At 40.1% G+C, this 22920-nt stretch overlaps 2 protein-coding genes and 1 pseudogene across 3 annotated transcripts; 1 reads left to right on the plus strand and 2 right to left on the minus strand.

Annotated features, from left to right (window-relative positions):
- The first annotated feature begins 48 nt into the window (after positions 1–48).
- On the plus strand, positions 49–2537 carry LOC311077498 (microfibril-associated glycoprotein 4-like). The gene is made up of 5 exons (XM_084106033.1): positions 49–65; positions 144–353; positions 434–530; positions 607–774; positions 855–2537. The coding sequence occupies exons 1-5, from the start codon at positions 60–62 to the stop codon at positions 1118–1120; spliced, it is 747 nt and encodes a 248-aa protein (XP_083962159.1). The 5' UTR covers positions 49–59; the 3' UTR covers positions 1121–2537.
- Positions 2538–3959: 1422 nt separating this feature from the next.
- LOC311077497 (microfibril-associated glycoprotein 4-like) lies at positions 3960–5540 on the minus strand. Its single transcript, XM_084106032.1, has 5 exons — positions 5489–5540; positions 5201–5410; positions 5024–5120; positions 4774–4941; positions 3960–4453 (listed from the first exon to the last, which is right to left on the minus strand). The coding sequence occupies exons 1-5, from the start codon at positions 5492–5494 to the stop codon at positions 4188–4190; spliced, it is 747 nt and encodes a 248-aa protein (XP_083962158.1). The 5' UTR covers positions 5495–5540; the 3' UTR covers positions 3960–4187.
- Positions 5541–13045: 7505 nt separating this feature from the next.
- Positions 13046–15448, minus strand: LOC311077487 (zona pellucida sperm-binding protein 4-like; annotated as a pseudogene). The gene is made up of 7 exons (XR_014609562.1): positions 14561–15448; positions 14131–14481; positions 13902–14059; positions 13634–13815; positions 13417–13564; positions 13274–13346; positions 13046–13186 (listed from the first exon to the last, which is right to left on the minus strand). The product of XR_014609562.1 is annotated as a zona pellucida sperm-binding protein 4-like (transcript).
- Between the last annotated feature and the right edge of the window lie 7472 nt (positions 15449–22920).

A 22920-nucleotide genomic window follows, 5' to 3' on the forward strand; every position in this document is an offset into this window, starting at 1 on the left:
TGGCACTGGTCTAGATAAATCCGATCTCTGCTGTGATCTACTGAGGAGAGACTGAGAAGATGGCAGTAAGTTCATCAACAAATCTACATTTCTAGAGAGGGTTTTCAGTGTGATGTTCATCTCTTTCGCTCTGTCTTGTTTAGTTTGTGGTGTTCTTGGCGGTTCTTCTCTCTGTTGTTCTGGTGTGTGGGTGCAGTCAGGATGGAGACATGCCGGCTGACTGTTCTGACCTTTATAATGCTGGACAAAAGCTCAGTGGGATTTATGCCATCTATCCAGCAGGATACATTCCTGTCTGGGTTTACTGTCACATGGTCTCAACTGGGAAATATGAAGACAACGGAGGATGGACGGTACGAGTGTGACTTTAGATCATCAAACACGCATCAGAACATACATTATGAATCATATATTCTATATAAACCCATCACAGGTGTTTCAGAGGAGAATGGACGGCAGTGTGAATTTCTATCGGCCATGGAATCAGTACAAGAGAGGATTCGGGACTGTGGAGAGCGAATACTGGCTGGGTAAGATCTCACCGCGTGTGTTCGTTTGTGTGGACGATCATGTGTTTGGTTGAACATGTTCTTCATGTGTGAACAGGACTGGAGTACATGTACCAGCTGACACGTAAGAAGAAGTACATGTTGAGAGTGGATATGGAGGACTTCCCAGGAAGGAAGGGTTCGGCTCTGTACTCGTCCTTCTCTGTGGGTCCTGAATCTGAAGGGTATCAGCTGCATGTTTCAGGCTTCAAGGATGGAGGAGCAGGTAGGACACTTTCATTCATACTCATTTCTTTACAATTATCAGTTGAGTAATTGTACATTTGTTCATGCTCATCTCTGCAGGCGACTCTTTGATCCACCACAACGATCAGAAGTTCTCCACCTTTGACAAGGACCAAGACTCCAATGCCAGTAACTGTGCCAAACAGTATCTCGGGGCATTTTGGTACAAATATTGTCATCTTACCAACCCCAATGGTGTGTACTTATGGGGAGAAGATGATAATGCAATTTATCATTTTGCAATTGGTGTTGTTTGGCAAAGCTGGAACAACAATTTCGATGTCAGTATGAAAACATTCATAATGAAAATCAAAGCCGTGCCCTAGAAACATTAATGTTTCCAGGAGCAAGCATCTGATATTGTCACTCTCTGACAATGTGAAGGTTTAAAGTTCTTTTCTCTGTCAACTGTAATGGAGTAAATCATGGAAAAAAAAATATCTGTGAATGTTGGCGTTGTGCACTAAACTCTTCCGGTCAGTTTTTCAGATTTACTGTGCAAACAACTTCATACATTTAAAATAAACTGCAGCATTGAATGAGTTATGCCTGTATGCTGATGTCTTAATTTCCACCAAAAAAGATACATGCACAAAAACAGCAGGTTTTTGCTTCCACTCAAACATTTACAACATGGTATAATAAATTATCTGTATGGTATTTGAGTTGAAACTTCAGACGCATTCTGGGGACACCTGAGACTTAATTACATCTTGTAAAAAGGGGCATAGTAGGTCTCCTTTAAACAATAATTACCATATTAAGGTAAATCTAAGATAATATTTTATACCTGTGTGTTCTTTGAGCCAGTCAATCAACATTAGAGCGCCACCCTCAGGCTGAATTGCCTGACTTGCCAGGACCATGCACACAGGCCCTATGTGCATGGAGAGCTGCACTGTGGATGAATTATGATCTTTTTTGTGTAAATAGTTTTGCAACACTTTGGGCAAACTTTGTTTTGAAGTTCAAAGTTTGAGTTCCTGAGGAATTATTGTGACTTGTTACACTGGTTCACCTAGTAAAGTTTCATAATTGGCAAGTGCTTTTTCTCTTTTGCTGCTGAGGTGGCCACTGTATCTTGGAGAAACTGTTATTTGGGTAACACTTTAGAATACTGTATCTTACTTACTGCATAACTTATAAGGAATTATTGAAGAACTAATATGTAATTCTTCATTAACTAGTTATTCACTACTGTTAACTACTAAGGAAGATGTGTTAACTAATCAGTATGTAAAATAATTTTATGATTGTGTTAAGTAACAGTTAGTTAATCAATAACTAATTAACTCTGTCATACCGCCTGAAGAACTACTATTAATTATCTACTAATTAAGGTTCAAGAATAATAATTAAGAAGTAACTAATGAACAGTCATACAAACTACACTGAGTTGTGACCTTCCTTATTTACTAATGTTATTAATAGAAGTAGTATTATGAAAATAAAATTTTAACAAATGCATACAATGTTAAAGAGGTTTTTACCTGTGTGTTTTTTTGAGTGTGTTCTGTAAGAAATCAACTTCAGAAAGGAACCCCACTCAACTTACCTCAGATTAGTTTTTTATATTTTATATACCTGTAAAGTACTGTGTGTGTCTGTTTTCCTCAGCATATGCCATTGAGTAAATTCATGTATTTGAGGCAACGACTGAGGGAAACTGAAAGGGAGCTTATTAGTAATTCATAAATAATTGTCAAATAATTCTGCAGGAATTACTTATAACCTGATTAGTAATTAATAAAGAACAATCAAATAATTATCTAGGAATTAGGCTACTTTTAACCTGAAACAGTATTCTAAAGTGAAAATATAGGGAACTTATTAGTAATTAATAAAGAATTATTAGATAATTCTTCAGGAATTACTTAGAACCTGATACAGTATTCTAAAGTGAAAATATAGGGAACCCATTAGTAATTAATAAAGAACTATCAAATAATTATCCAGGAATTAGGCTACTTTTAACCTGAAACCGTATTCTAAAGTGAAAATATAGGGAACTTATTAGTAATTAATAAATAATTATTAGATCATTCTTCAGGAATTACTTAGAACCTGATACAGTATTCTAAAGTGAAAATATAGGGAACTCATTAGTAATTAATAAAGAATTACCAGACCGCCGCCCTGCGTTTCACTCATAGCCAAAATATGCTGTTACTGACTCCATAACCTGCCCATAAACAAACAGTGCACAGCTATAAGAACATATTTTAACATCTGATGTTTTAGGATCTTTAGAAATAAAAACATTTGTTTTATGCAAGGAATCAGACGTTTCCATCACGCAAAAAAGACAGACTCGTTAGCTAGCTAACTGACATTGTGTCCTTGTATGTTGCCTTGCATAAAATAACATGATTTACAGCACAGTAATGATTTTATAGATTCAATAAAACGTACACAAACCTGTATTTCGCTTAAGAAATGCACCATATCGGCATTGTATGTTAGTTACTTCTTAGTTATTTTTCTTGAACCTTAATTAGTAGATAACTAATAATAGCTCATAGGGAGGTATGACAGAATTCATTAGTTATTGATTAACTAACTGTTACTTAACACAACAATAAAATTATATTCCATACTGATTAGTTAACACAACTTCCTTAGTAGTGAAGAAGTAGTTAATGCAGAATTACCTATTAGTACTTAAATAATTCCTTATAAGTTATGCAGTAAGTAAGATACAGTATTCTAAAGTGTTACCGTTATTTGTTTACTGGTCGTTGCATGCAGTCCTAAAATACAGCATGTTGCAAAAAGGTGTTTGCTTTGAGAAATGGACTTTGCGTTTTGGTCGGGTTCTGTCTGAAAATGTAATAGTACCGGTTGGGTGGGTTCGGGTCGGGTTAAGTGATCTCAGGTACGTGCCGGGTTCGGGCTTCAATTTAAAGCCTGTGCAGACCTCTATCTCTGCCAAAAGTGCATCTGCATGTTCAGCGATTAGAATTTAAAGGAGACCTACTATGCCCCTTTTTACAAGATGTAATGAATTCTGGTGTCCCCAGAATGTGTCTGAAGTTTCAGCTCAAAATACCCTACAGATAATTTATTATACCATGTTGTAAATGTTTGAGTGGAAGCAAAAACCTGCTGTTTTTGTGCAAGTATCTTTTTTGGTGGAAATTAAGACATCAGCATACAGGCATAACTCATTCAATGCTGCAGTTTAAATGTATGAAGTTGTTTCTGAAAAACTGACCAAAAATTAAGAAAAATCATTGACAGGAAGAGTTTAGTGCACAACACCAACATTCACAGCTAGTTCTTTTCATGATTTACTCCATTATAGTTGACAGAGAAAATAAAAACTTTAAACCTTCACATTTGTCATAGAGTGACAACAATATCAGATGCTTTCTCCTGGAAACACTAATGTTTCTAGGGCACAACTTTGATCTTCATTATGAATGTTTTCATACTGACATCGAAATTGTTTTTCCAGCTTTGCCAAGCAACACCAATTGCAAAATGATACATTTTAGTATCATCTTCTCCCCATAAGTACACACCATTGGGGTTGGTAAGATGACAATATTTGTACCAAAATGCCCCGAGATACTGTTTGGCACAGTTACTGGCATTGGAGTCTTGGTCCTTGTCAAAGGTGGAGAACTTCTGATTGTTGTGGTGGATCAAAGAGTCGCCTGCAGAGATAAGGAGCATCAATTAAGGCATTAACAATATGTGACAGGGTCCCATTCTTTGTTATAAATGAACAATTTTGTTTTTGAGCAACAGTCAATGGGATAGAATTATTTCTGCAGAATAGAATAAGAATAAGGGAAAGATTTCATTACATATAATGTAAATTTGAAGAACAAGACAAAAATAATATTTACAGTTACAGAGGACACAAATATTTCAGTGAAACTGACTTCAAGAAAAGAAAAAAAAAAGTATAAACAAGTGTACAATTACTCAACTGATAATTGTAAAGAAATGAGTATGAATGAAAGTGTCCTACCTGCTCCTCCATCCCTGAACCCTGAAACATGCAGCTGATACCCGTCAGTTTCACAATCTACAGAGAAGGACGAGTACAGAGCCGAACCCTTCCTTCCTGGGAAGTCCTCCATATCCACTCTCAGCATGTACTTCTTCTTACGTGTCAGCTGGTACATGTTCTCCAGCCCTGTTTACACACACACAAGAAGAACATGTTCAACCAAACACATGATCATCCACACAAACAGACACACACTGTGAGATCTTACCCAGCCAGTATTCGCTCTCCACAGTCCCGAATCCTCTCTTGTACTGATTCCACGGCCGATAGAAATTCACACTGCCGTCCATTCTCCTCTGAATCACCTGTGATGGGTTTATATAGAATATATTATTCATAATGCATGTTCTGATGTGTGTTTGATTATCTAAAGTCACATTCGTACCGTCCATCCACCGTTGTCTTCATCTTTCCCATCTGAGACCATGTGACAGTAAACCCAGACAGGAACGTCTCCTGCTGGATAGATGGCGTAAATCCCACTGAGCTTTTGACCTGCTTTATAAAGGTCAGAACAGTCGGACGGCATGTCTCCATCCTGACTGCACCCGCTCACCAGAACAACAGAGAGAAGAACTGCCAAGAACACCATCAACTAAACGAGACGGAGAGAAAGAGATGAACATCACACTGAAAACCCTCTCTAGAAATGTTGAGTTGTTGATGAACTTACTGCCATCTTCTCAGTCTCTTCTCAGTAAATCACAGCAGATATCTTATTTATCTAGACAAAAATAACAGAAACATTTTCATACAATGTCTATTTTTACATTTAGTTAATTTTCTGAAAATGTTATAAATGGTAAATGAAGAATAAAACAGTAACTCACCGTTTGTGTTGTTCAGTCTGACACAAACACTCTTTATATATCTGTCAGATTCTCAGACTCCTCCTCTGTGTCTTTATGTAAATGTCTACTATAAATCTCTAGATGTCTGGCTACAAGATTAAGTTCATATTACCTGTAGTTTACATTCTAAAAAAACAGAATCTACCTCTGTGTAAATAACCCATCCTGTTGACAAAGGGTATTTACACTAACTCGCACACCATTGTTCATACAAGGTCAAAACCACAAAAATTTTCAGTTTATTTTAGGTGTAAAATGTCTCTGTCACAGTTAAAGTTAAAGTTCCATTAAGTTATGTTCACGTTATTTCTAAATGTTCTCTGATAATTTTTCTTGGTTATGTGAATGTTAAGGAAAGTTTCCATTTTATCATATATCATTCCATTTATCATTATGTGAACGTTGCTTTTGAAAGTTCTCTCAACATTCTGAAACAAGTAGTAGCATTTAAAAAATGTTAATGAACGTCCAACTAAAACGTTTCAGAAAAAAGTTCCATGAACGATGTATAAATAATGATTTTGTGCTAACCTTTTTAGAACATTCTTAAAGGCCAGATAACTTTGAATGAACATTCTATTAACTTTACTTTGAGAGAACCTTACTGTTGCGTACTGCTGATATTTGCCATATTGCTCTGCGTTATCGACCAGGTAGAACAATTATCCCAATCACTAAATATACAGAATCACAAATAACCTGATCTGTCTCAGCTGCTCAGTGTACCCAAACACACAAATTAACTTGTTGAAATAACTAGCTGTATGATCATTATATTCTCTAGTACATTATAAACTGTTTCACCCCTCAGATTAAAAGAGGTTGGAGAGAAAAGTACTGCACCATGGTACAACAGTATTACTCTCAAGAGAGAAACTCGTAACCTTGAGCGCAAATGGAAACAAACTCATTTAGAGGTCTATAAATGCCATAAAAAGGCTCTAAAAAGCGGCCAGGACCGAGCACCTCCGAATATTCATAAAAAATAATCAAAACAATCCAAGGTTTTATTTAGTACAGTGGCTAGATTAACAAATAAACAGACATCACCTGAACTGAATATTACATCACAGTTTAGTAGTAATGATTTTATTAATTTCTTCACTGAAAAAATACAGTTGTAAACGTAAAACCTTTGACAGCATTTAATGGTTCAGCCTCAACTATCGCCCCTCAAGAACAATTGCAGTGCTTTACAGATATAGGGCAGGAAGAGCCCTATAAGATTTTGGTGACTGAGTTGAATCTATTGTGACATTTAATAATGATAATACTGTTGTGATATATTTTTAAAGAGTGTAATTCTTGTTAAATTCAGCTTCACCAGTAGAGAGCACCCTAAGCGTTACACTAGGCAGAGGATTGGTCGAAGACGCTAGTATAGTGAAAATAGCGTTCAGTACGTGATGAGTGAATGTGTATGTGAATTCAGGTTTACACGCTACGAAGAGTTTTCCCGATCTAACCTGTGTTTTTCATATTTCTCATAGAAATAAAAATGTGTTGCCCCAAGAACAAGCACTGCCTCATTCTTAAAAACATTTAACATATTTTGGCAAGCCAGCCAGGAGGAGGTGACAAAGTGACCAGCACTATTAATCCCCCCTCCTTCCCAAAGTGTTGATCTTTTAGTGAATGTGACTGAAATGGACACCAGTCATCTTCTGCTTGATCGAGTAAGTGCAGCTTTATGGCAGCTCGGGGAGGAGTCTCATGGATGTCTGCCGGCACCTGAAATGTGATGGCCTGGACAGTATTGGTCTGGACAAAGAGACTGCCCTGAACTTTGTATTCTGTGCAATTGAGCTTAAAGAGAAGCTGTTATGGAAAGCAGGACACCGATGAACAGTACAGCAGAGCCCTCATTCAGTGCAAGCTCTTCCTCTCGATAGAAAAGGGACTGTTGAGTGATTCGGTGAAGTTCCAAATCCTACCCTACCTCAGAGTGATGTGAGCATAACAGATTAACTTCTACAGAAGGTTGAAAGTGACAAGAGAAGAGAAACGGAAAAGGTCCACTGCTGGTAAAACTCCCAAAGTGCAGGAGACTCTCAGAGAGACTCTCAGTGCCAATCAAACAGTAAAGGGGAACGAGACTAAACCTGACAGCTTGAATGTGCTGCAGATGTTGGAAGAGCTTTGCAAGGAAATGCAGTAGATGTATCTGGCTGTAATGGAAGCAAGCCCTCGCCCCCTTGGACTAAACAGGAGAGTGAAAGGCTGCAAAAAGTGCAAGGAAGAGGGAATGGGATGCAGAACCACGTCGGGAAATGGGCAAGGACTACTGAGGTGGAGCTAGCAGTACTAATGCTTCGCAAGTTATGATGCATTAGGTTAAACATCCTTGGTACAAAGTGTAAGGTAACAAGAGACTAAGGTTTACTGGAGGCCTTGGATGGCTGAGGTGTTCTAAAGAAAAACTTTTACTTGTTCACGAAAATGTCAGGAGACATTTCATTTTTTGGAGGAGAGTGTAGCCCTGAGACAGATAAATATTGTCCCCTTTACATTTTGAACTTCCATGTCTTTTGAGAGGGAAACAGGACAGCGATAACCGTTAATCCATTAAGACAAATGACGAGAAAACACAGGCAGGCCTACGATGTTCTTTTCAACACTATTACTCTGATTATGGCACCAAATACAATACAAAGTAAAAAGAAGATCTTTAGAAATGTTATTTATTTTCAATGGCGTTTAGATGCTCAGTCAGGTTGAGATCGAGGGATGGATTCACTGTAAATTCTGAAGAAATAATAGTTATTTCTCATTGTATGCGGTTGTGTAAGTTATATTTGATCTCCATTGGTTTGGGTTTTTCACCGCAAAAAAAATAACGTTAAAAAACCGGCAGCTGTGGTTGCCAGTAATGTACTGTTAATTTACAACCTTCTACCATTAATTCAGAGCTCTCCTTTTTTACAGTATGTTACTTTAATAATAACATGGAAGGTCTTGGACGTGTTCTAGCGAAAAGCTGAAGAGTTAATTACAGATCACATGACCTCCAGCTTTGCGTGTGAATGTTTCAAAACAAAAATTATTCTTCTGTTTATTTTTTGGGTGTCAAAAACAGCTCACAGTGATCAAATTTGTTTTTAGAGAAACACATCAACAGTTACACCAGTGCATATAAAAAAAAACAAATACAAATAAATGACTATGCAGACACAAATACAGACAGTGTCGAGTGATGTCGGTCTATTTACCCGTCAAACATCAGATCTACTGAACACCAAACCATTGTTCACCTGTTGAATTTAATTTGAACATGTCAGACATTTTAAAAGGAAAAGGACAACATGAAGCAGGGTTCTCAAGTTTTATCAATAGCTTGGAGTGAGATCACATGCGGTTAGGGGAGGAGCCCTAATGGAGCCCCGCCCCCCGCCCGTCCGTCCCCGCCCCCCAATTTTACCCATTTTTCATAATTAACCAGCACAAATTGAAATTATAACAATTAGTAAATCTGATAAATGACAGAGCAATTCATCACATCAAATATACTCTTTAATGTTATATTTCAAAATTAAAAATATACAAAAATTACAAAAATATAACAAATTGCTCCAAACAGTTTGGAAAAACAAATCTTTTTGCATTTTGAATGTGTCTAGTCGTAATGGTATAATGATTTATTGTGTGGTGGGACATTGTGAACAAATGACATAGAGTATTAAGGTGTGTGTGTGTGTGTGTGTGTGTACACAAGAGTACACACTCCAGCTTATGAAATGTGTTTTGTGTTGTAAGTGTTTGTTGCACATTTTGATGCCTTGATAACATTTATATGTTTAATGTTCTAGCCTAAAAATGTTAGACGAGCTTTCTTTCTTCCAACTTACCTTCTCCATCACGACGTGTGTTCGCGTGATGTTGTTGGTTACTTAGTAACGAACGTACGGTGGCCGAGAATTTTCCGTCAACTTCCGTGTGTTCGCGCCTATGGTTCGCGCATCTATGTTGCCTAGTAACGAACGCAATCTGGCCGAGATACGTGCTGGCGCCTGGCGGCAGGAAACTTCAGTTTGTGTGCCTGCGCCTCGTATACAACGTTATATTTAAAGCTTGCAGGACAACTTCGTTGGCATTGCCTTTTCAGCGTGAGAAATACACGGTGTGGCGTGTGAGCGTGTGAACTGGTTGAATTGCGTGTGTCTCACGGCCAATGCGTGAGACTTGAGAACCCTGAATGTTTGTTAATCCTATGTTACACAGTTAGTCCATCAAGGTTAATTTCCTTAAAGACACAGAAGCCAGCTCAGGGGAAAACACAGACTTCCTCTTACAACACTGTCATGTTAACTTTAACATCATGTATAAAATTCATTTTGTGTAATACCAGCATATTTTCCCTGTCTTGTCCACTCTCTCACTCATGATGTTTTATTTGTGGATAAGTCAAAGCAAGACAAGAGAATAACTCAATTTCCAAATAATAACCAGAATAAATGACCAGAACACACCATTAAATATGTTGAGTTTGCATTTGTAGCATGGGTGCGTATGAGAAAGACTGAGTACAGAATCTGAGTAAAGCCTGTTTCAAAGAGGAAATGGCCTGAAAGTAATAAGTATGACATAAAAAGTCATAATGGCATACTGCATCATGATAATGAGAAAAGATTTAAATTATTACATATTAAGTAAAAATTCTAGACATAAGTCATAATTATGAAGTCGAAGATAAAGTTAGTTAAAGCTCCAATATGTAGGAATTTTGTAATAACATTTCCGCAAATAACTTGCACAGTGTGATATATTTCCTCCAGTTGTGTACTTACAATATTTCAAAAGTCTCCAAAGATTTTTTATTTCAGAGAAATTCCGATTTTTAATAACTGGCCGTCCCGGAAAAGAAATGTCGCCTCTCAGTGACGCAATGTCCGCTCTATCTTTGTTTTCCGGTGTGGACCATGTGATCGGATATTCCACCACACCGAATTTTTTTTTTTTTTTTTTTTTACAACAACTTTATTGAGTTTTTTTCTTATCACAATAAACAATAACGACGTCTGACAAAGAAGAAAAATAAATAAAATAAAAAATATGACCCACCACACCGGAATATCACATGGTCAAATGCGGAAGTGGTGGTTATAGCGTTATAGCCATAGACTGTATGGTTATAGCTGTTATGGATCACGATTACTCTTTGGCGAGTATTGAAGTGCCAACAAAACGAAAGCGTCCATATTCTGATACACGCAGACTGTGTGACAAACGAAGGAATAAAACCTGGATAAATATTGGTCAGGCGTTTTCGAGATGGAGAGAGCTGCGCGACAATCTTGGACTTGACAGAGACTCTGCTCTCGCGAGTGTATTGATAGACAGGTAAGACATGCAGTTGTCAATAATAGCACTTATAAACAAAGTTATATTGCTCTTTGTACTTCGGTAAGGCTTTTTATCACGTGTGGTGACCGAGATTATGGCAGTACAATACAATCGGATATGTGTTGTTAAAAAAATATATTTAGTCATTACTTGCAAATGTTCGTTCAAATTTACTTTCAGAACGATTGGTTTGAACACGTTAAACAACACGGCATTAACCATAAACACGTAAAACTGCACAACATTAACGTTACCCCAAAAAATTATTTGACAAATAGCTGTAAGTTGTAACGGGATAATATAGCATAACATTTCACGTTCCTTGCAGTTAATTAATTATGATGACATAAAATAATACGATCAGACATACAGGTAATACAAAAACGAATAAATTACCTCATCCGTGATCATGATTCATTAATTCCATTTTAGATACATCGCTAGATGGTGAAAACGCATTAAAAACGACATCTCCCATCGTCACCTCCTTCATAGCGTCATCAAGCTTCGCCTTTGTTATTGTTGAAACTGCGCCCTCTTGTGGTCAAATACCAAAGTTACATACTGGAGCTTTAACACACAAATTAACACAAGATAACACACATTAATTATAGGCTTATAAATAATTATAGGCTTAAATCATATTTAATAGATTAAAAAGTCAAAATTATGACATTTTCTTTGTCTATTTTGATGCCATAATTTTGTTATAATTATGACTTGGTTCATCTTGGTTTATCTCATAATTGACTTTTAAAGTAATTATTTCAATTGACAAATGACTTTCAAGTCAAAATTCCGACTTTTCATCTATACTTCTTAGCAAATCATAATTTTTGACTTATGTCATTTTTGTAATTAATAATTTTTATTTGATCTTATAATCATGACTTAGTATGTTATAATTATGTTTTACCAAAGTATGAATTTCTTTATGTAGTGGAAATGGGCTTTCTTCCAGACATGATAATTTTGATTGCAATTTTTTCTTTTTTTTTAAGAGCTCGAGTTTTGCTGTGCTGGTTTGTAGGGCTGTATGATTTATCCAGAAATCATATTACGATTAAAGAGATAGCAAAATGATTCCATTGGAATTTAGTGGTTTAGTTCAAATTTACTGAAGAGACTCAATAGCTTTATATGATGAAGTGATTTAATTTAGGCTTTATTTCACAAGCATTCAACACACACATCAGTTGTGGTAAACAGAAGCTCAAGCATGGACGCTTGATGTGCGAGAGCCAATGAGGTTCATTCTTGTGTTAAGCAGCATGTTTGAGCATCAGCAGGAACCAACATGAACAAATTGAAAGGTGCTTTATGATCCACCTGCCACCCATAAGTTTTGCCTTTTAGAGGGACAGCCCATCCTAAACAAGGCAGCTATTCATTCCCTTGTATAAAAAGGTACAATTTATTTTAAATTAATACTAAACATTTTGTGTCTGTTAGATTCATTAATTTAGTAGCCTACTGTTTTATTAAATGCATCATTAAAATTGTACATTATTTTAATCTAATTTAATATTAGTCATTTGTTAACATCCATTTATTTATCTAATGTTTATTTTGATTTAAATATTTGTCCTTTCTAAACTATTCATAGACCCCTGCCTTAGAAAACATTGTTGCAATCTAAACGGATTTATCCCCCCTCAATGAATTAAATGCAATTACAAAATATAAACAATTACTAAGTTGAAAAAAAAAAAGTGCCAACATCAGTATACAGTTCTACAAAGCAAACTAGTTCTAAAGTTAGTATAACATTTAAATTGAGAATTTGATTATAGTATAACCCTGAAAGTAAAAGTAAAGCTAATATAGCAGCAACCAGATTGTCAAATCAGGAGCATGTGCAAGAAAGGGTTTACAAAAATATAATGTAATAGTACTGAGGGAACACTTTAAATTATGTCTCTAGAACATTGGGAAACAAAACAGTTCTAAGACAATGGGCCTCAAATGGAAGGTAGATTTGTAAGTCTAGAAGTTACAGCCTGTGTCAACATACCAAATAAAACCAGAACAATTTCATGTTGGTAGCACTGCACAAAATGTGGTCAGACAAAAGGTCAAGGTTTAAAATCATTTATTAAATACTCATGGAATCGGTCTCACTTCTCCACTAGAAACCACAGTTTGCCCAGAAGTAGTAGCGTTTAAACGAACTTCCCTTCCTAAAAGTGCAAGAAAACAAAAATGAACACTCCCACAACTTTTAAAACAAGCAAAATTAAACAGTTTCAATAACAGGAACCACTGACTTTGCCTGGAGCAACTTTGCTGACAAGAGCCAGAAGAGGGATGGCACACCTCTGTACTGCAATGGATGAAGACCTGAGACAAGAACCAAAGCTGGCATTAGGAGCCAATAGACAGTTGAAAACTGACACACTGGGTACTGTACCGTTTCCTGCAGAGGAGCCAGTGATGCTGGATCTACAAATGTGAACATCTTCACAACAAAGCGCTTGTAGTGGGTTGGGAACTGAAGACCAGATGATCCAGCCACTGGAACCAATGTGGTCAGGTAACGATCATCCTGGTACGGGCATCTGAAAGGCAAAAAGGCAGTCAGAAACACCTTACTGCACACTAGATGGATACAGACGGTCCTTACTCACCCATCAACCAGAAGATCCCATTGGGGTAGACTGAATGGACTAGGGGTTGATGTCAACCAGCATCAGGACAATGTTGGGGTCGGTCCTCTCCAAAATGCGCACCTCAACATACACAGGTTCCCGCAGGACTTTTGTGACTGGATAATCAGCATCACTGTAGTAGGATGTGTATGCCTCGTCCCCTGAGGAAGAATACAGTGTTTAACTTGAAACTGCTGCAACCTGAGGTTTTAGAAAGGCTTTAGGCACACATGGGACAAACATGTACCTTCTGCACAGCCTTTGGTGACACATTGACCATTTGCCAGTCTAAGCCCCACCCTGAGGGGTCCAGGAGCAGCTACTGGTGGAGGTGGAGGAACAGTGTTGACCTCCACAACCAGAGCTTCCACAGAAGTACCAGAGTACCTACACTGGAAGAGAAGCCTGGACAACAAACAGTGAGCTTGTAGCATTTGTCAAAGATGAACATTTATGATAAAGCATACATCACTTACTCAAAATGGCTGTCCCTTGTGATGGAACCAAGTGGTCCCATAGCCACCTCATACGAGGAGGTTATTCTGTTTTCATACACCACATGTCCTCCTGCAAATAGTAACTGTTGGCATTCAGTCCATTCCAAGCCATGCAGAACAAAACCCACAAGCAGCTACTCACCACCATGCTTGTGCCACATGCAGTGACAGGGAACTGGTATATAGCAAAGAAAGGCGTGTATCCCACAGGACTGCAAGCTGGATCATTTCCACCCAGGAGACGGACTGAATCCAGGCTCAATCGAGGCAGCGTAACGTCTCTAGCCACCACTACCACAAACTGACCATCTCTTATACACTGGACAGTCACTGGAACAAGGTACAAGAGAAGGTTATTGCCGAAGATCAGTTTAACATGAACACCTTTACATTGACTCAACACTCTTACCTGCCTTCCCATAGTAACACTGCTGCCCATTAAAGCAGCAGTTGATAGCTGCACTCAGCACCACTGATACTAGGTGGTCCACACTGGATCTGCTCATAATCAGCTACAGTACATTTGTCAAGGGGCTCTGCCTGTGCCACTGGCTGCTTAGGCTGAAACTGCTGAGGAAACTGTTGACTAGCTTGCTGTTGAACTGACTGCGGAAACTGCTGAGGAAACTGTTGACTAGCTTGCTGTTGAACTGACTGCGGAAACTGCTGAGGAAACCGTTGACTAGCTTGCTGTTGAACTGACTGTTGAAGCTGCTGAGGAAACCATTGACTAGCTTGCTGTTGAACTGACTGAGGAAACTGTTGACTAGCTTGTTGAACTGGCTTTTGAAACCGCTGGTCAGTTTGCTGGAACATCAAAGTTTGAGGATTCTGGGGAAGATTACTCCACTTTGGAACAGCATGACAAAAAGCACAGAACCAAACACAAAGTGCCAGAGACAGAACAACACACCAAGTTCCTGCCATTATTCAACCTATTTAAATTCTTCTTCTTTGGGAACCTGTTAAAATGCTGCCCTTTGGTCTTTTTGTACTCTACATACATTGGCTAATAAATGATAATCCCTCCCTCTTCATTAACAGTCATGATTCTCCAGACTTGCATGAGTGGGCGTTTATGCAACTGGGTGATTCCATTGGTTCTTAAGAATACATTTTCCTTGTTTTTTTCCACCCTAATTAAACCTGCATAAAAGCACATATTAGTGGATTTCGCACTGGAGGTTGTGTTGGGAGAAACGAGGCTTTTTCGAAAATTCTAATCAATTGAACAAATTGTTTCAAAAAAGCAACACACTGGTGTTACACAGCTTCAGTATTTCAGCTTCAGCAAGAACCAATGAGATTCATTCTTGTGTTACGCAGCACGGGCACGTTCAAGTTCAAAACGGTGCGCAACGTTTTGCTACGGTTTCCGGCTTGAACGTCATGTTTCCTGGAAACGGCGTGCACCGGTGTGCAACGGGGTTTGAGATACGTTTTCTCTTGTTTGGTGGGTGTGTCAGAACTGCAGTCCAATCAGCAGCAACGTGTATATAAAGCAAGCGGTATTAAAGTGAACTCGCACAATGGATTCAAGGAAAGTAATTTACATTTAATTTAGTTCGATGCAGCTCGGTATACGCAACAACTGAGGATATTAGAAGACATGTTTGTCATAAGTTTTATTGTAAAAATATAGGATATCAACATAATGATGTAGTTGTTTATATTTTTAGCTTCATTGCAAGTGTATGACATTTGGTATAGAAATAAACAATGGTAATTAAGTGCTTTTCCTAAAAATGAGAAAGAAAATACAGGGTATTAAAACAGTATGAACTACAAATAAAGTCAGTATGTGAGGCTAAATAGATGTGTTTTATAGGTAAGATGTGTGCTTCCATTTCAGTTTCAGCAATCCCTTCACTCGATTGGGATGTTCTCTTTTGTTCTGGGCGGCAAGTGCAGTAACTGTAACATCGGGCATATTTTGTAGTATTAAACACGTATGTATACCGACTTCATCAGGCTCAGAAAATTCTTCACAAAGAACACAAAGAATGGCCTTCTCAGCTGCCATAGTTGCAACTCTTGCGTCATCAGAACAGTGTGTTCAACGCATCACCATTTCTGTTTAAAAAACGTTGTGCAACGTTTTGTCGGGGCTGAACGCAGCCCACGTTTGAGCTTCAGCAAGAACCAATGAAGTTCATTCTTGCGTTTTGCATCACTTTTGAGAACGCAAAAGAACCAATGAGGTTCATTCTAGTGTTACGCAGCAGGGGCACGTTCAAGTTCAAAACGGTGCGCAACGTTTTGCTACGGTTTCCGGGTTGAACGTCATGTTTCCTGGAAACGGCGCGCACCGGTGTGCAACAGGGTTTGAGATACGTTTTCTCTTGTTTGGTGGGTGTGTCAGAACTGCCGTCCAATCAGCAGCAACATGTATATAAAGCACGCGGTATTAAAGTGAACTCGCACAATGGGTTCAAGGAAAGTAATTTACAAATGTCTTCGATGCAGCTCGGTATACGCAACAACTGAGGATATTAGAAGACATGTTTGTCGTAAGTTTTATTGTAAAAATATAGTGTATCAACATAATGATGTAGTTGTTTATAGTTTTAGCTTCATTGCAAGTGTATGACATTTGGTATAGAAATAAACAATGGTAATTAAGTGCTTTTCCTAAAAATGAGAAAGAAAATACAGGGTATTAACAGTATGAACTACAAATAAAGTCAGTATGTGAGGCTAAATAGATGTGTTTTAGTCTGAATTAGGTAAGATGTGTGCTTCTATTTCAGTTTCAGCAATCCCTTCACTCGATTGGGATGTTCTCTTTTGTTCTGGGCGGCAAGTTTAGTAACTGTAACATCGGGCATATTTTGTAGTATTAAACACACATTTATACCGACTTCATCAGGCTCTGAAAATTCTTCACAAAGAACACAAAGAATGGCCTTCTCAGCTGCCATAGTTGCAACTCTTGCGTCATCAGAACAGTGTGTTCAACGCATCACCATTTCTGTTTAAAAAACGTTGTGCAACGTTTTGTCGGGGCTGAACGCAGCCCACGTTTGAGCTTCAGCAAGAACCAATGAGGTTCATTCTTGCGTTTTGCATCACTTTTGAGAATGCAAAAGAACCAATGAGGTTCATTCTCATTTATTATGCAGCACATTTGATCTTTCTCAAGAACTAATGTGGTTCATTCTTGTGTTATGCAGCAAGTTTGAGCTTCAGCAAGAACCAGTGAGGTTCATTCTTGTTCTGCAGTGCTTTTTGCATATCCAAAAGAACTAATGAGGTTCATTCTTGTTACATAGCATGTTTGAGCTTCAGCAAGAACCAATGAGATTCATTCTTGTGTTATGCAGCACATTTGAGCTTTCTCAAGAAGTAATGCAGCTCATTCTCGTGTTATGCAGCACATTTGAGCCTCAGCAAGAACCAATGAGGTTCATTCTTGTGTTATGCAGCACTTTGAGGATCCAGTCATATTACGTAGCAAGTTTGAGCTTCAGCAAGAAAAAGTGAGGTTCATTCTTGTAATGCAGTGCTTTTTGCATATCCAAAAGAAATAATGAGGTTCATTCTCATGTTATGCAGCACGTTTGAGCTTCAGCAAGAACCAATGAGGTTCACTTGTTTTATGCAACACATTTGAGCTTCAGCAAGAAGATATGAGAACAAAACTACAGGTGCTTTATAATCCACCTGCCTCCCTTCCATAGAGGTTTTGTCAATGGAGTTTGAGACAATGGGCCTCGATGGATGGTAGATTTATAGCAGTCTAAAAGTTACAGCTGTCATCAACATACCAAATAAAACCAGAACAATTTCATGTTGGTAGCATTGCACAAATGTGGTCAGACAAAAGGTCAAGGTTTAACATCATTTATTATATACTCATGGAATAAGTCTCACTTCTCCACTAGAAACCACAGTTTGCCCAGAAGTGGTAGTGTTTAAACGAACATCCCTTCCTAAAAGTGCAAGAAAACAAACAAATGAACACTCCCAAAACTTTTAAAACAAGCAAAATGAAACAATTTCAATAACAGGAACCACTGACTTTGCCTGGAGCAACTTTGCTGACAAGAGCCAGAAGAGGGATGGCACACCTCTGTACTGCAATGGATGAAGACCTGAGACAAGAACCAAAGCTGGCATTAGGAACCAATAGACCGTTGAAAACTGACACACTGGGTACTGTACCGTTTCCTGCAGAGGAGCCAGTGATGCTGGATCTACAAATGTGAACATATTCACAACAAAGCGCTTGTAGTGGGTTGGGAACTGAAGACCAGATGATCCAGCCACTGGAACCAATGTGGTCACTCCCAGTCTATTCAAACCTGCCCCCGTCGTCAGACACCCCATCACAGCCTGACTTCAACCATAAGTAGATCCAGGTTGGTCAGAGGTGGAAACCTGTGCAAATCATTTTTTAAAGTGCTAGAGGGGGTGTGCTCTCCCCAGTAGCACTAACTTCACCATAATGAGGTAGGTCTGGTGGCATGGGTGGGCCCAGGACGACCAGCTCCTCATCCTGGCTGCAGGAGGCTGCCGGGACCTAGCTCTCTTTAGGCCCGCCTATTGCGTGCCGCCAGCGCATTGCTTTCCTGTTGGGGTGTGCTCCCTTAGCCTTGCCTCAAGAGGCTAACCCACAAGGCAGTGGGGCTATTTACCCATAGCTGGGTCAGTGGTTGACGGGCGTCAGGGCGTGTCCACACCACATCTCTGGGGCCCACTGCTGCTCCGAGATCCCCTGCAGTTTAGCCTGAGACTGCGAGGTACCCAGTTACCATGTGTGGCCGTGAGGAGGCACTGCAAGAGTCTTGGTGGTGGAGAGGCTGTGTACTGGCGGAGGAGACTTACGCACTCGGCTCCTCTTTTCACCCCCTTTGAGGGGGCTAGCCAGCGGCGGTAGTTAAAAAGCAGAAAGTTGCAAGCAGCGTGCAGCATGCACTAACTACAAACACCTCCACACTACTGCACTAGACACTTCACACACACCCTGTGAGAGTCACACACACACACACACACACACACACTCTAGATCTGATGAAGGACCTGTGCCTGGACACACTCTCACTCACACACACACACACACAAACACAGCAGATTCTGTTGAAGGACCTGCGCCTGGACACGATGACATCGCAGTCCTGAAGCGTCAACTAGTCTCTCCCCTGTGAAGGCCTCCTTTCCTTTACCTCATAATATAGATTTTAATAGCTTGATGCTCTTTAAATATTTTGTTGCATTGTTAAAAGTTTCGGTGCATAGGACAGACCTATCCGCGATCGCTCTCCATGGTTCTGACCAAAGAAGAGCGCTTTGGAATCTCCATTACGCATCATACGCATCATACCTGGGCTGCATTTTCCGATAACATTGTCTCTTAGCGCTACGAAGACTCTTAATAGTCAGCTGCAAATATGGCTTGACCCCAAAAAATTCTAACAAAAGGTTTCAGTTTTCTTACAGTAGTATCAGACGTACTTAAAAACATACTAAAAGTTTACCAAAGTTTGACTCAAAGAAAGGCCCCATTTTCAACATGGCGGCCATCAGGTCCTCAAAATGACCATTACTCCTTTGTATTCCTCCTAGACCAGGAATACTGGTGCCTGATACATGTTTGGGCCATGTAATATTCTAATTAGTATATTTGCATGCTAGATAAGTGAATACAAGTACACTTATATATTAAAGCAATTGGTTACAAGCATATTTATGCGAAAAATAAGTACAATTTCCCTTAAGTAATTGCATATTTCTCCTTTCTCATATCGTTTTGCCTAGTGTTGGTGGTTTCTGTGGTTCATAACCATTCTTTTGATTCCATAAAATAATAAATTAATTAGAAATGTGTGGTACTGTAAAATTAGTCAAAACAGGGCTGCCACGTGAAGGCATGTGCTCATTGTCTGAACCCGTATAGAATAACGCCAATTCATTGGCTGATGGTGCGGGCGCCTCCTCAGCGGCGCTACATCACTCACTCTTATACAGTGATCGTGCCATCTGCTCCTCAGATTTTCCACCGATAAAGAAGAAGCTCCTTCGGCAGCAAGAGGAGCTTGGCAGCAAACGCAGCGTCTCGTTCCCTATTCAGAGTACATGGGTTACGCGAGTAACCCGAAACGTTCTCTTTCATAGGTTCACTCTACATTGCGTAGCGATGACGCAATGGGAACGATATACCACACACGCCAAGCTAAGCTCTGCAAGATCTGGCCCAACAAGGAACTTTCCTATAACTTCTTTTTTTGCCAGGCCAGACTCAACTAGGACCTAGGCGACCAATTCATACAGAAAGAACCCGGGAACCAGGGGCCGCATCTTAATCCAAGTTATAAAACCTAATAAAAGTGTGCAGAGAGGACCAACCTGCCGCCACACAAATATCCTCTAAAGGAACTCCCTTGAAAAGAGCCTGGGATGACGCGATACTCCTAGTAGAGCGAGCTTTAACGCCCAGAGATGAAGGAAGCTCCCGCACCTCATAAGCCAGGGAAATTACGTCTCACCCAGTAAGAGATCCTGTGCTTAGAGGCGGCGAGCCCTCGCCGGCCAGCCCCAAAGCATACGAACAACTGAGACGACTTGCGTCACTTGCAAGAGCGGTCCACGTATGCCTTTAAAGCCCGAACAGGGCAAAGCAAATTATGTTTCTCCTCCTCAGCAGAGGAAAAAGGAGGGGGACAGAAAGAGTGAAGCACGACCACTTTAGAGCGGAATGATGTGGACAAAACTTTGGGGACATAACCAGGTCTAGGCCGTAGAACACCTTCACAAGACCTGGGGCAAACTCCATACAAGGCTCACTAACAGAAAGAGCCTGCCGTACACCAAGACTCAAAAAGCTTCCACTTAGAGAAATACAGCCATCTAGTAGAAGGCGCACGAGCATTATCAATGGTCTCCCGAACATCAGTGGGAAGACCAGACGCCACTGTCGCTAGCGATTGCCTCTTACTGGCCACACCCACAGCCTCCATATCTCGGGTCGAAGATGCCAAATCCTGCCCTGGAGTTGAGACAGCAGATCTCTCCTGATAGGAATCTGCCAATGGGACCCCTCCACCAGGGAGCTCAGTTCCGAGAACCACGTCTGGGATGGCCAGAATTGGGCTATCAGAAAGTCTGCTGCATCGTTCAGGTCCCCTGGAACGTGAACTGCTCTCAGCGAAAGAAACCTGTCTTGAGCCCAAAGGAGGAGGCGGTCTGCATGCCTGTCGAGGGTGCGCGACCGCGAGCGTCCCTGGCGATTTACACGGGACACCACTGCCATGTTGTTCGTCCTGACAATGACATGACAGCCCATCAGGGCCGGGAGAAAATGATCCACGGCCAGAGAGATGGATTGCAGTTCAAGGCAATTTATATGCCACGAGAGAAGCTCGCCCGTACAAACACCGTACGCCGGTCTGCCCTCGAAGACCACACCCCAACCAGTCAAAGAGGCATCCGTCGTGACAACCTGGCAATGGCAAACTACACCCATCTTGACCCCCTGAAGTAAAAAGGGGGAGTCTTTCCACCTCCAAAGAGCACAAAGGCAACTGTGCAACACTCTCAGCAGGTGGAAGGCAGACCAAGAAGGGCGGATGCCCCTGAGTTTCATCCACCACAGGAATGGTCTCATATGAAGGAAACCCAAGGGCAGCACAGGAGAGGCTGCTGTCATGAGCCCCAGAAGCCTGCGACATATGGCCACCGTTACATGATGGCCGAGCCTGAAACGGGAACTGTTTCTGGACTGGAAACTCGAGCAGGGGCCAGACTGGCCTGCATTGAGAGAGAATCGAGTTAGACACCAAGGAAAGTGGTCTGCTGAAAAGGAGTTAAGACACTCTTCTGAGCATTCAACCTGAGACCAAGAGACCGGAGGTGGTGGAGAAGGGGACACCAACTCTCTGGAATGAGTCAGAATGAGCCAGTCGTCTAGATAATTTAGCACACGGATGCCCTGGAGCCTCGAGGGGGCCAGAGCTGCATCCATGCACTTGGAGAACGTCCGCGGAGCCAGAGCTAGACCAAATGGAAGGACCCAATACTGATACGCCTTTCCCCCAAAGGTGAACCGGAGGAACTTCCTGTGCCGTGCAATGACCTGGATGTGGAAATATGCCTTCTTCAGGTCCATGGTGACGAACCAGTCCCCTGTTCGAATCTGCAACAGGATAGTTTTCAACGTCAGCATCTTGAACTTCCCTTTGTAAAGGGGAAAATGCAGGCGACGCAGGTCCAATATGGGGCGCGGACCCCCATCCTTCTTTGGTACGAGAAAGTAGCAGCTGAAGAAACCGTGGTTCAAGTCTGAAGGTTTACCTGAATTTTACTAAACCTGAGGTTTAGTATAATGCCACCTTTATACTCAAAAACATCTATAGAGGATGCATTACATATGTATTCCCTTATTCAAATGACCATTTTAGAGGGTTCACACACATGCCTCTGTTCGGGCTTATTCAGAGTTGTTTATGATCAAAGTTATACAACTCCAATTTAAGTTACTTTTAGGTGCAATAACTTTTACATTGAATGTCAAGTCTGTGTTTTAGCAAAAAAAGGTTATGTGTCCAAAAACACATACTGATTAGGAGTTAGATGACATAGGCTAAATCGTCTACATCTCTGGTTCACCCCAAACAAAGATAAAACCTTACGGTAATCTCACAAAATCATGTATTCCATAAGTATGTAATCATGTCAATGCAATTAAGACAAGTCCAATGGATTCATAGACCCAGAAAACATGGTGTTAGACACCAAGATTACTTGGCTAGGTCAAATAATGAAGGAGTTAGG

Source organism: Abramis brama, assembly GCF_963993115.1.
Source record: "Abramis brama genome assembly, chromosome: 2".
NCBI classification, from domain to species: Eukaryota; Metazoa; Chordata; class Actinopteri; order Cypriniformes; family Leuciscidae; genus Abramis; species Abramis brama.

Coding starts and splice junctions, on each gene's coding strand:
- LOC311077498 (XM_084106033.1), top strand. Junction 354..433: donor AAGACAACGGAGGATGGACG/GTACGAGTGTGA, acceptor AACCCATCACAG/GTGTTTCAGAGGAGAATGGA. Junction 775..854: donor CTTCAAGGATGGAGGAGCAG/GTAGGACACTTT, acceptor TCATCTCTGCAG/GCGACTCTTTGATCCACCAC.
- LOC311077497 (XM_084106032.1), bottom strand. Junction 4,942..5,023: donor GGAGAGCGAATACTGGCTGG/GTAAGATCTCAC, acceptor GTGTGTAAACAG/GGCTGGAGAACATGTACCAG. Junction 4,454..4,773: donor GTTCAGGGATGGAGGAGCAG/GTAGGACACTTT, acceptor TTATCTCTGCAG/GCGACTCTTTGATCCACCAC.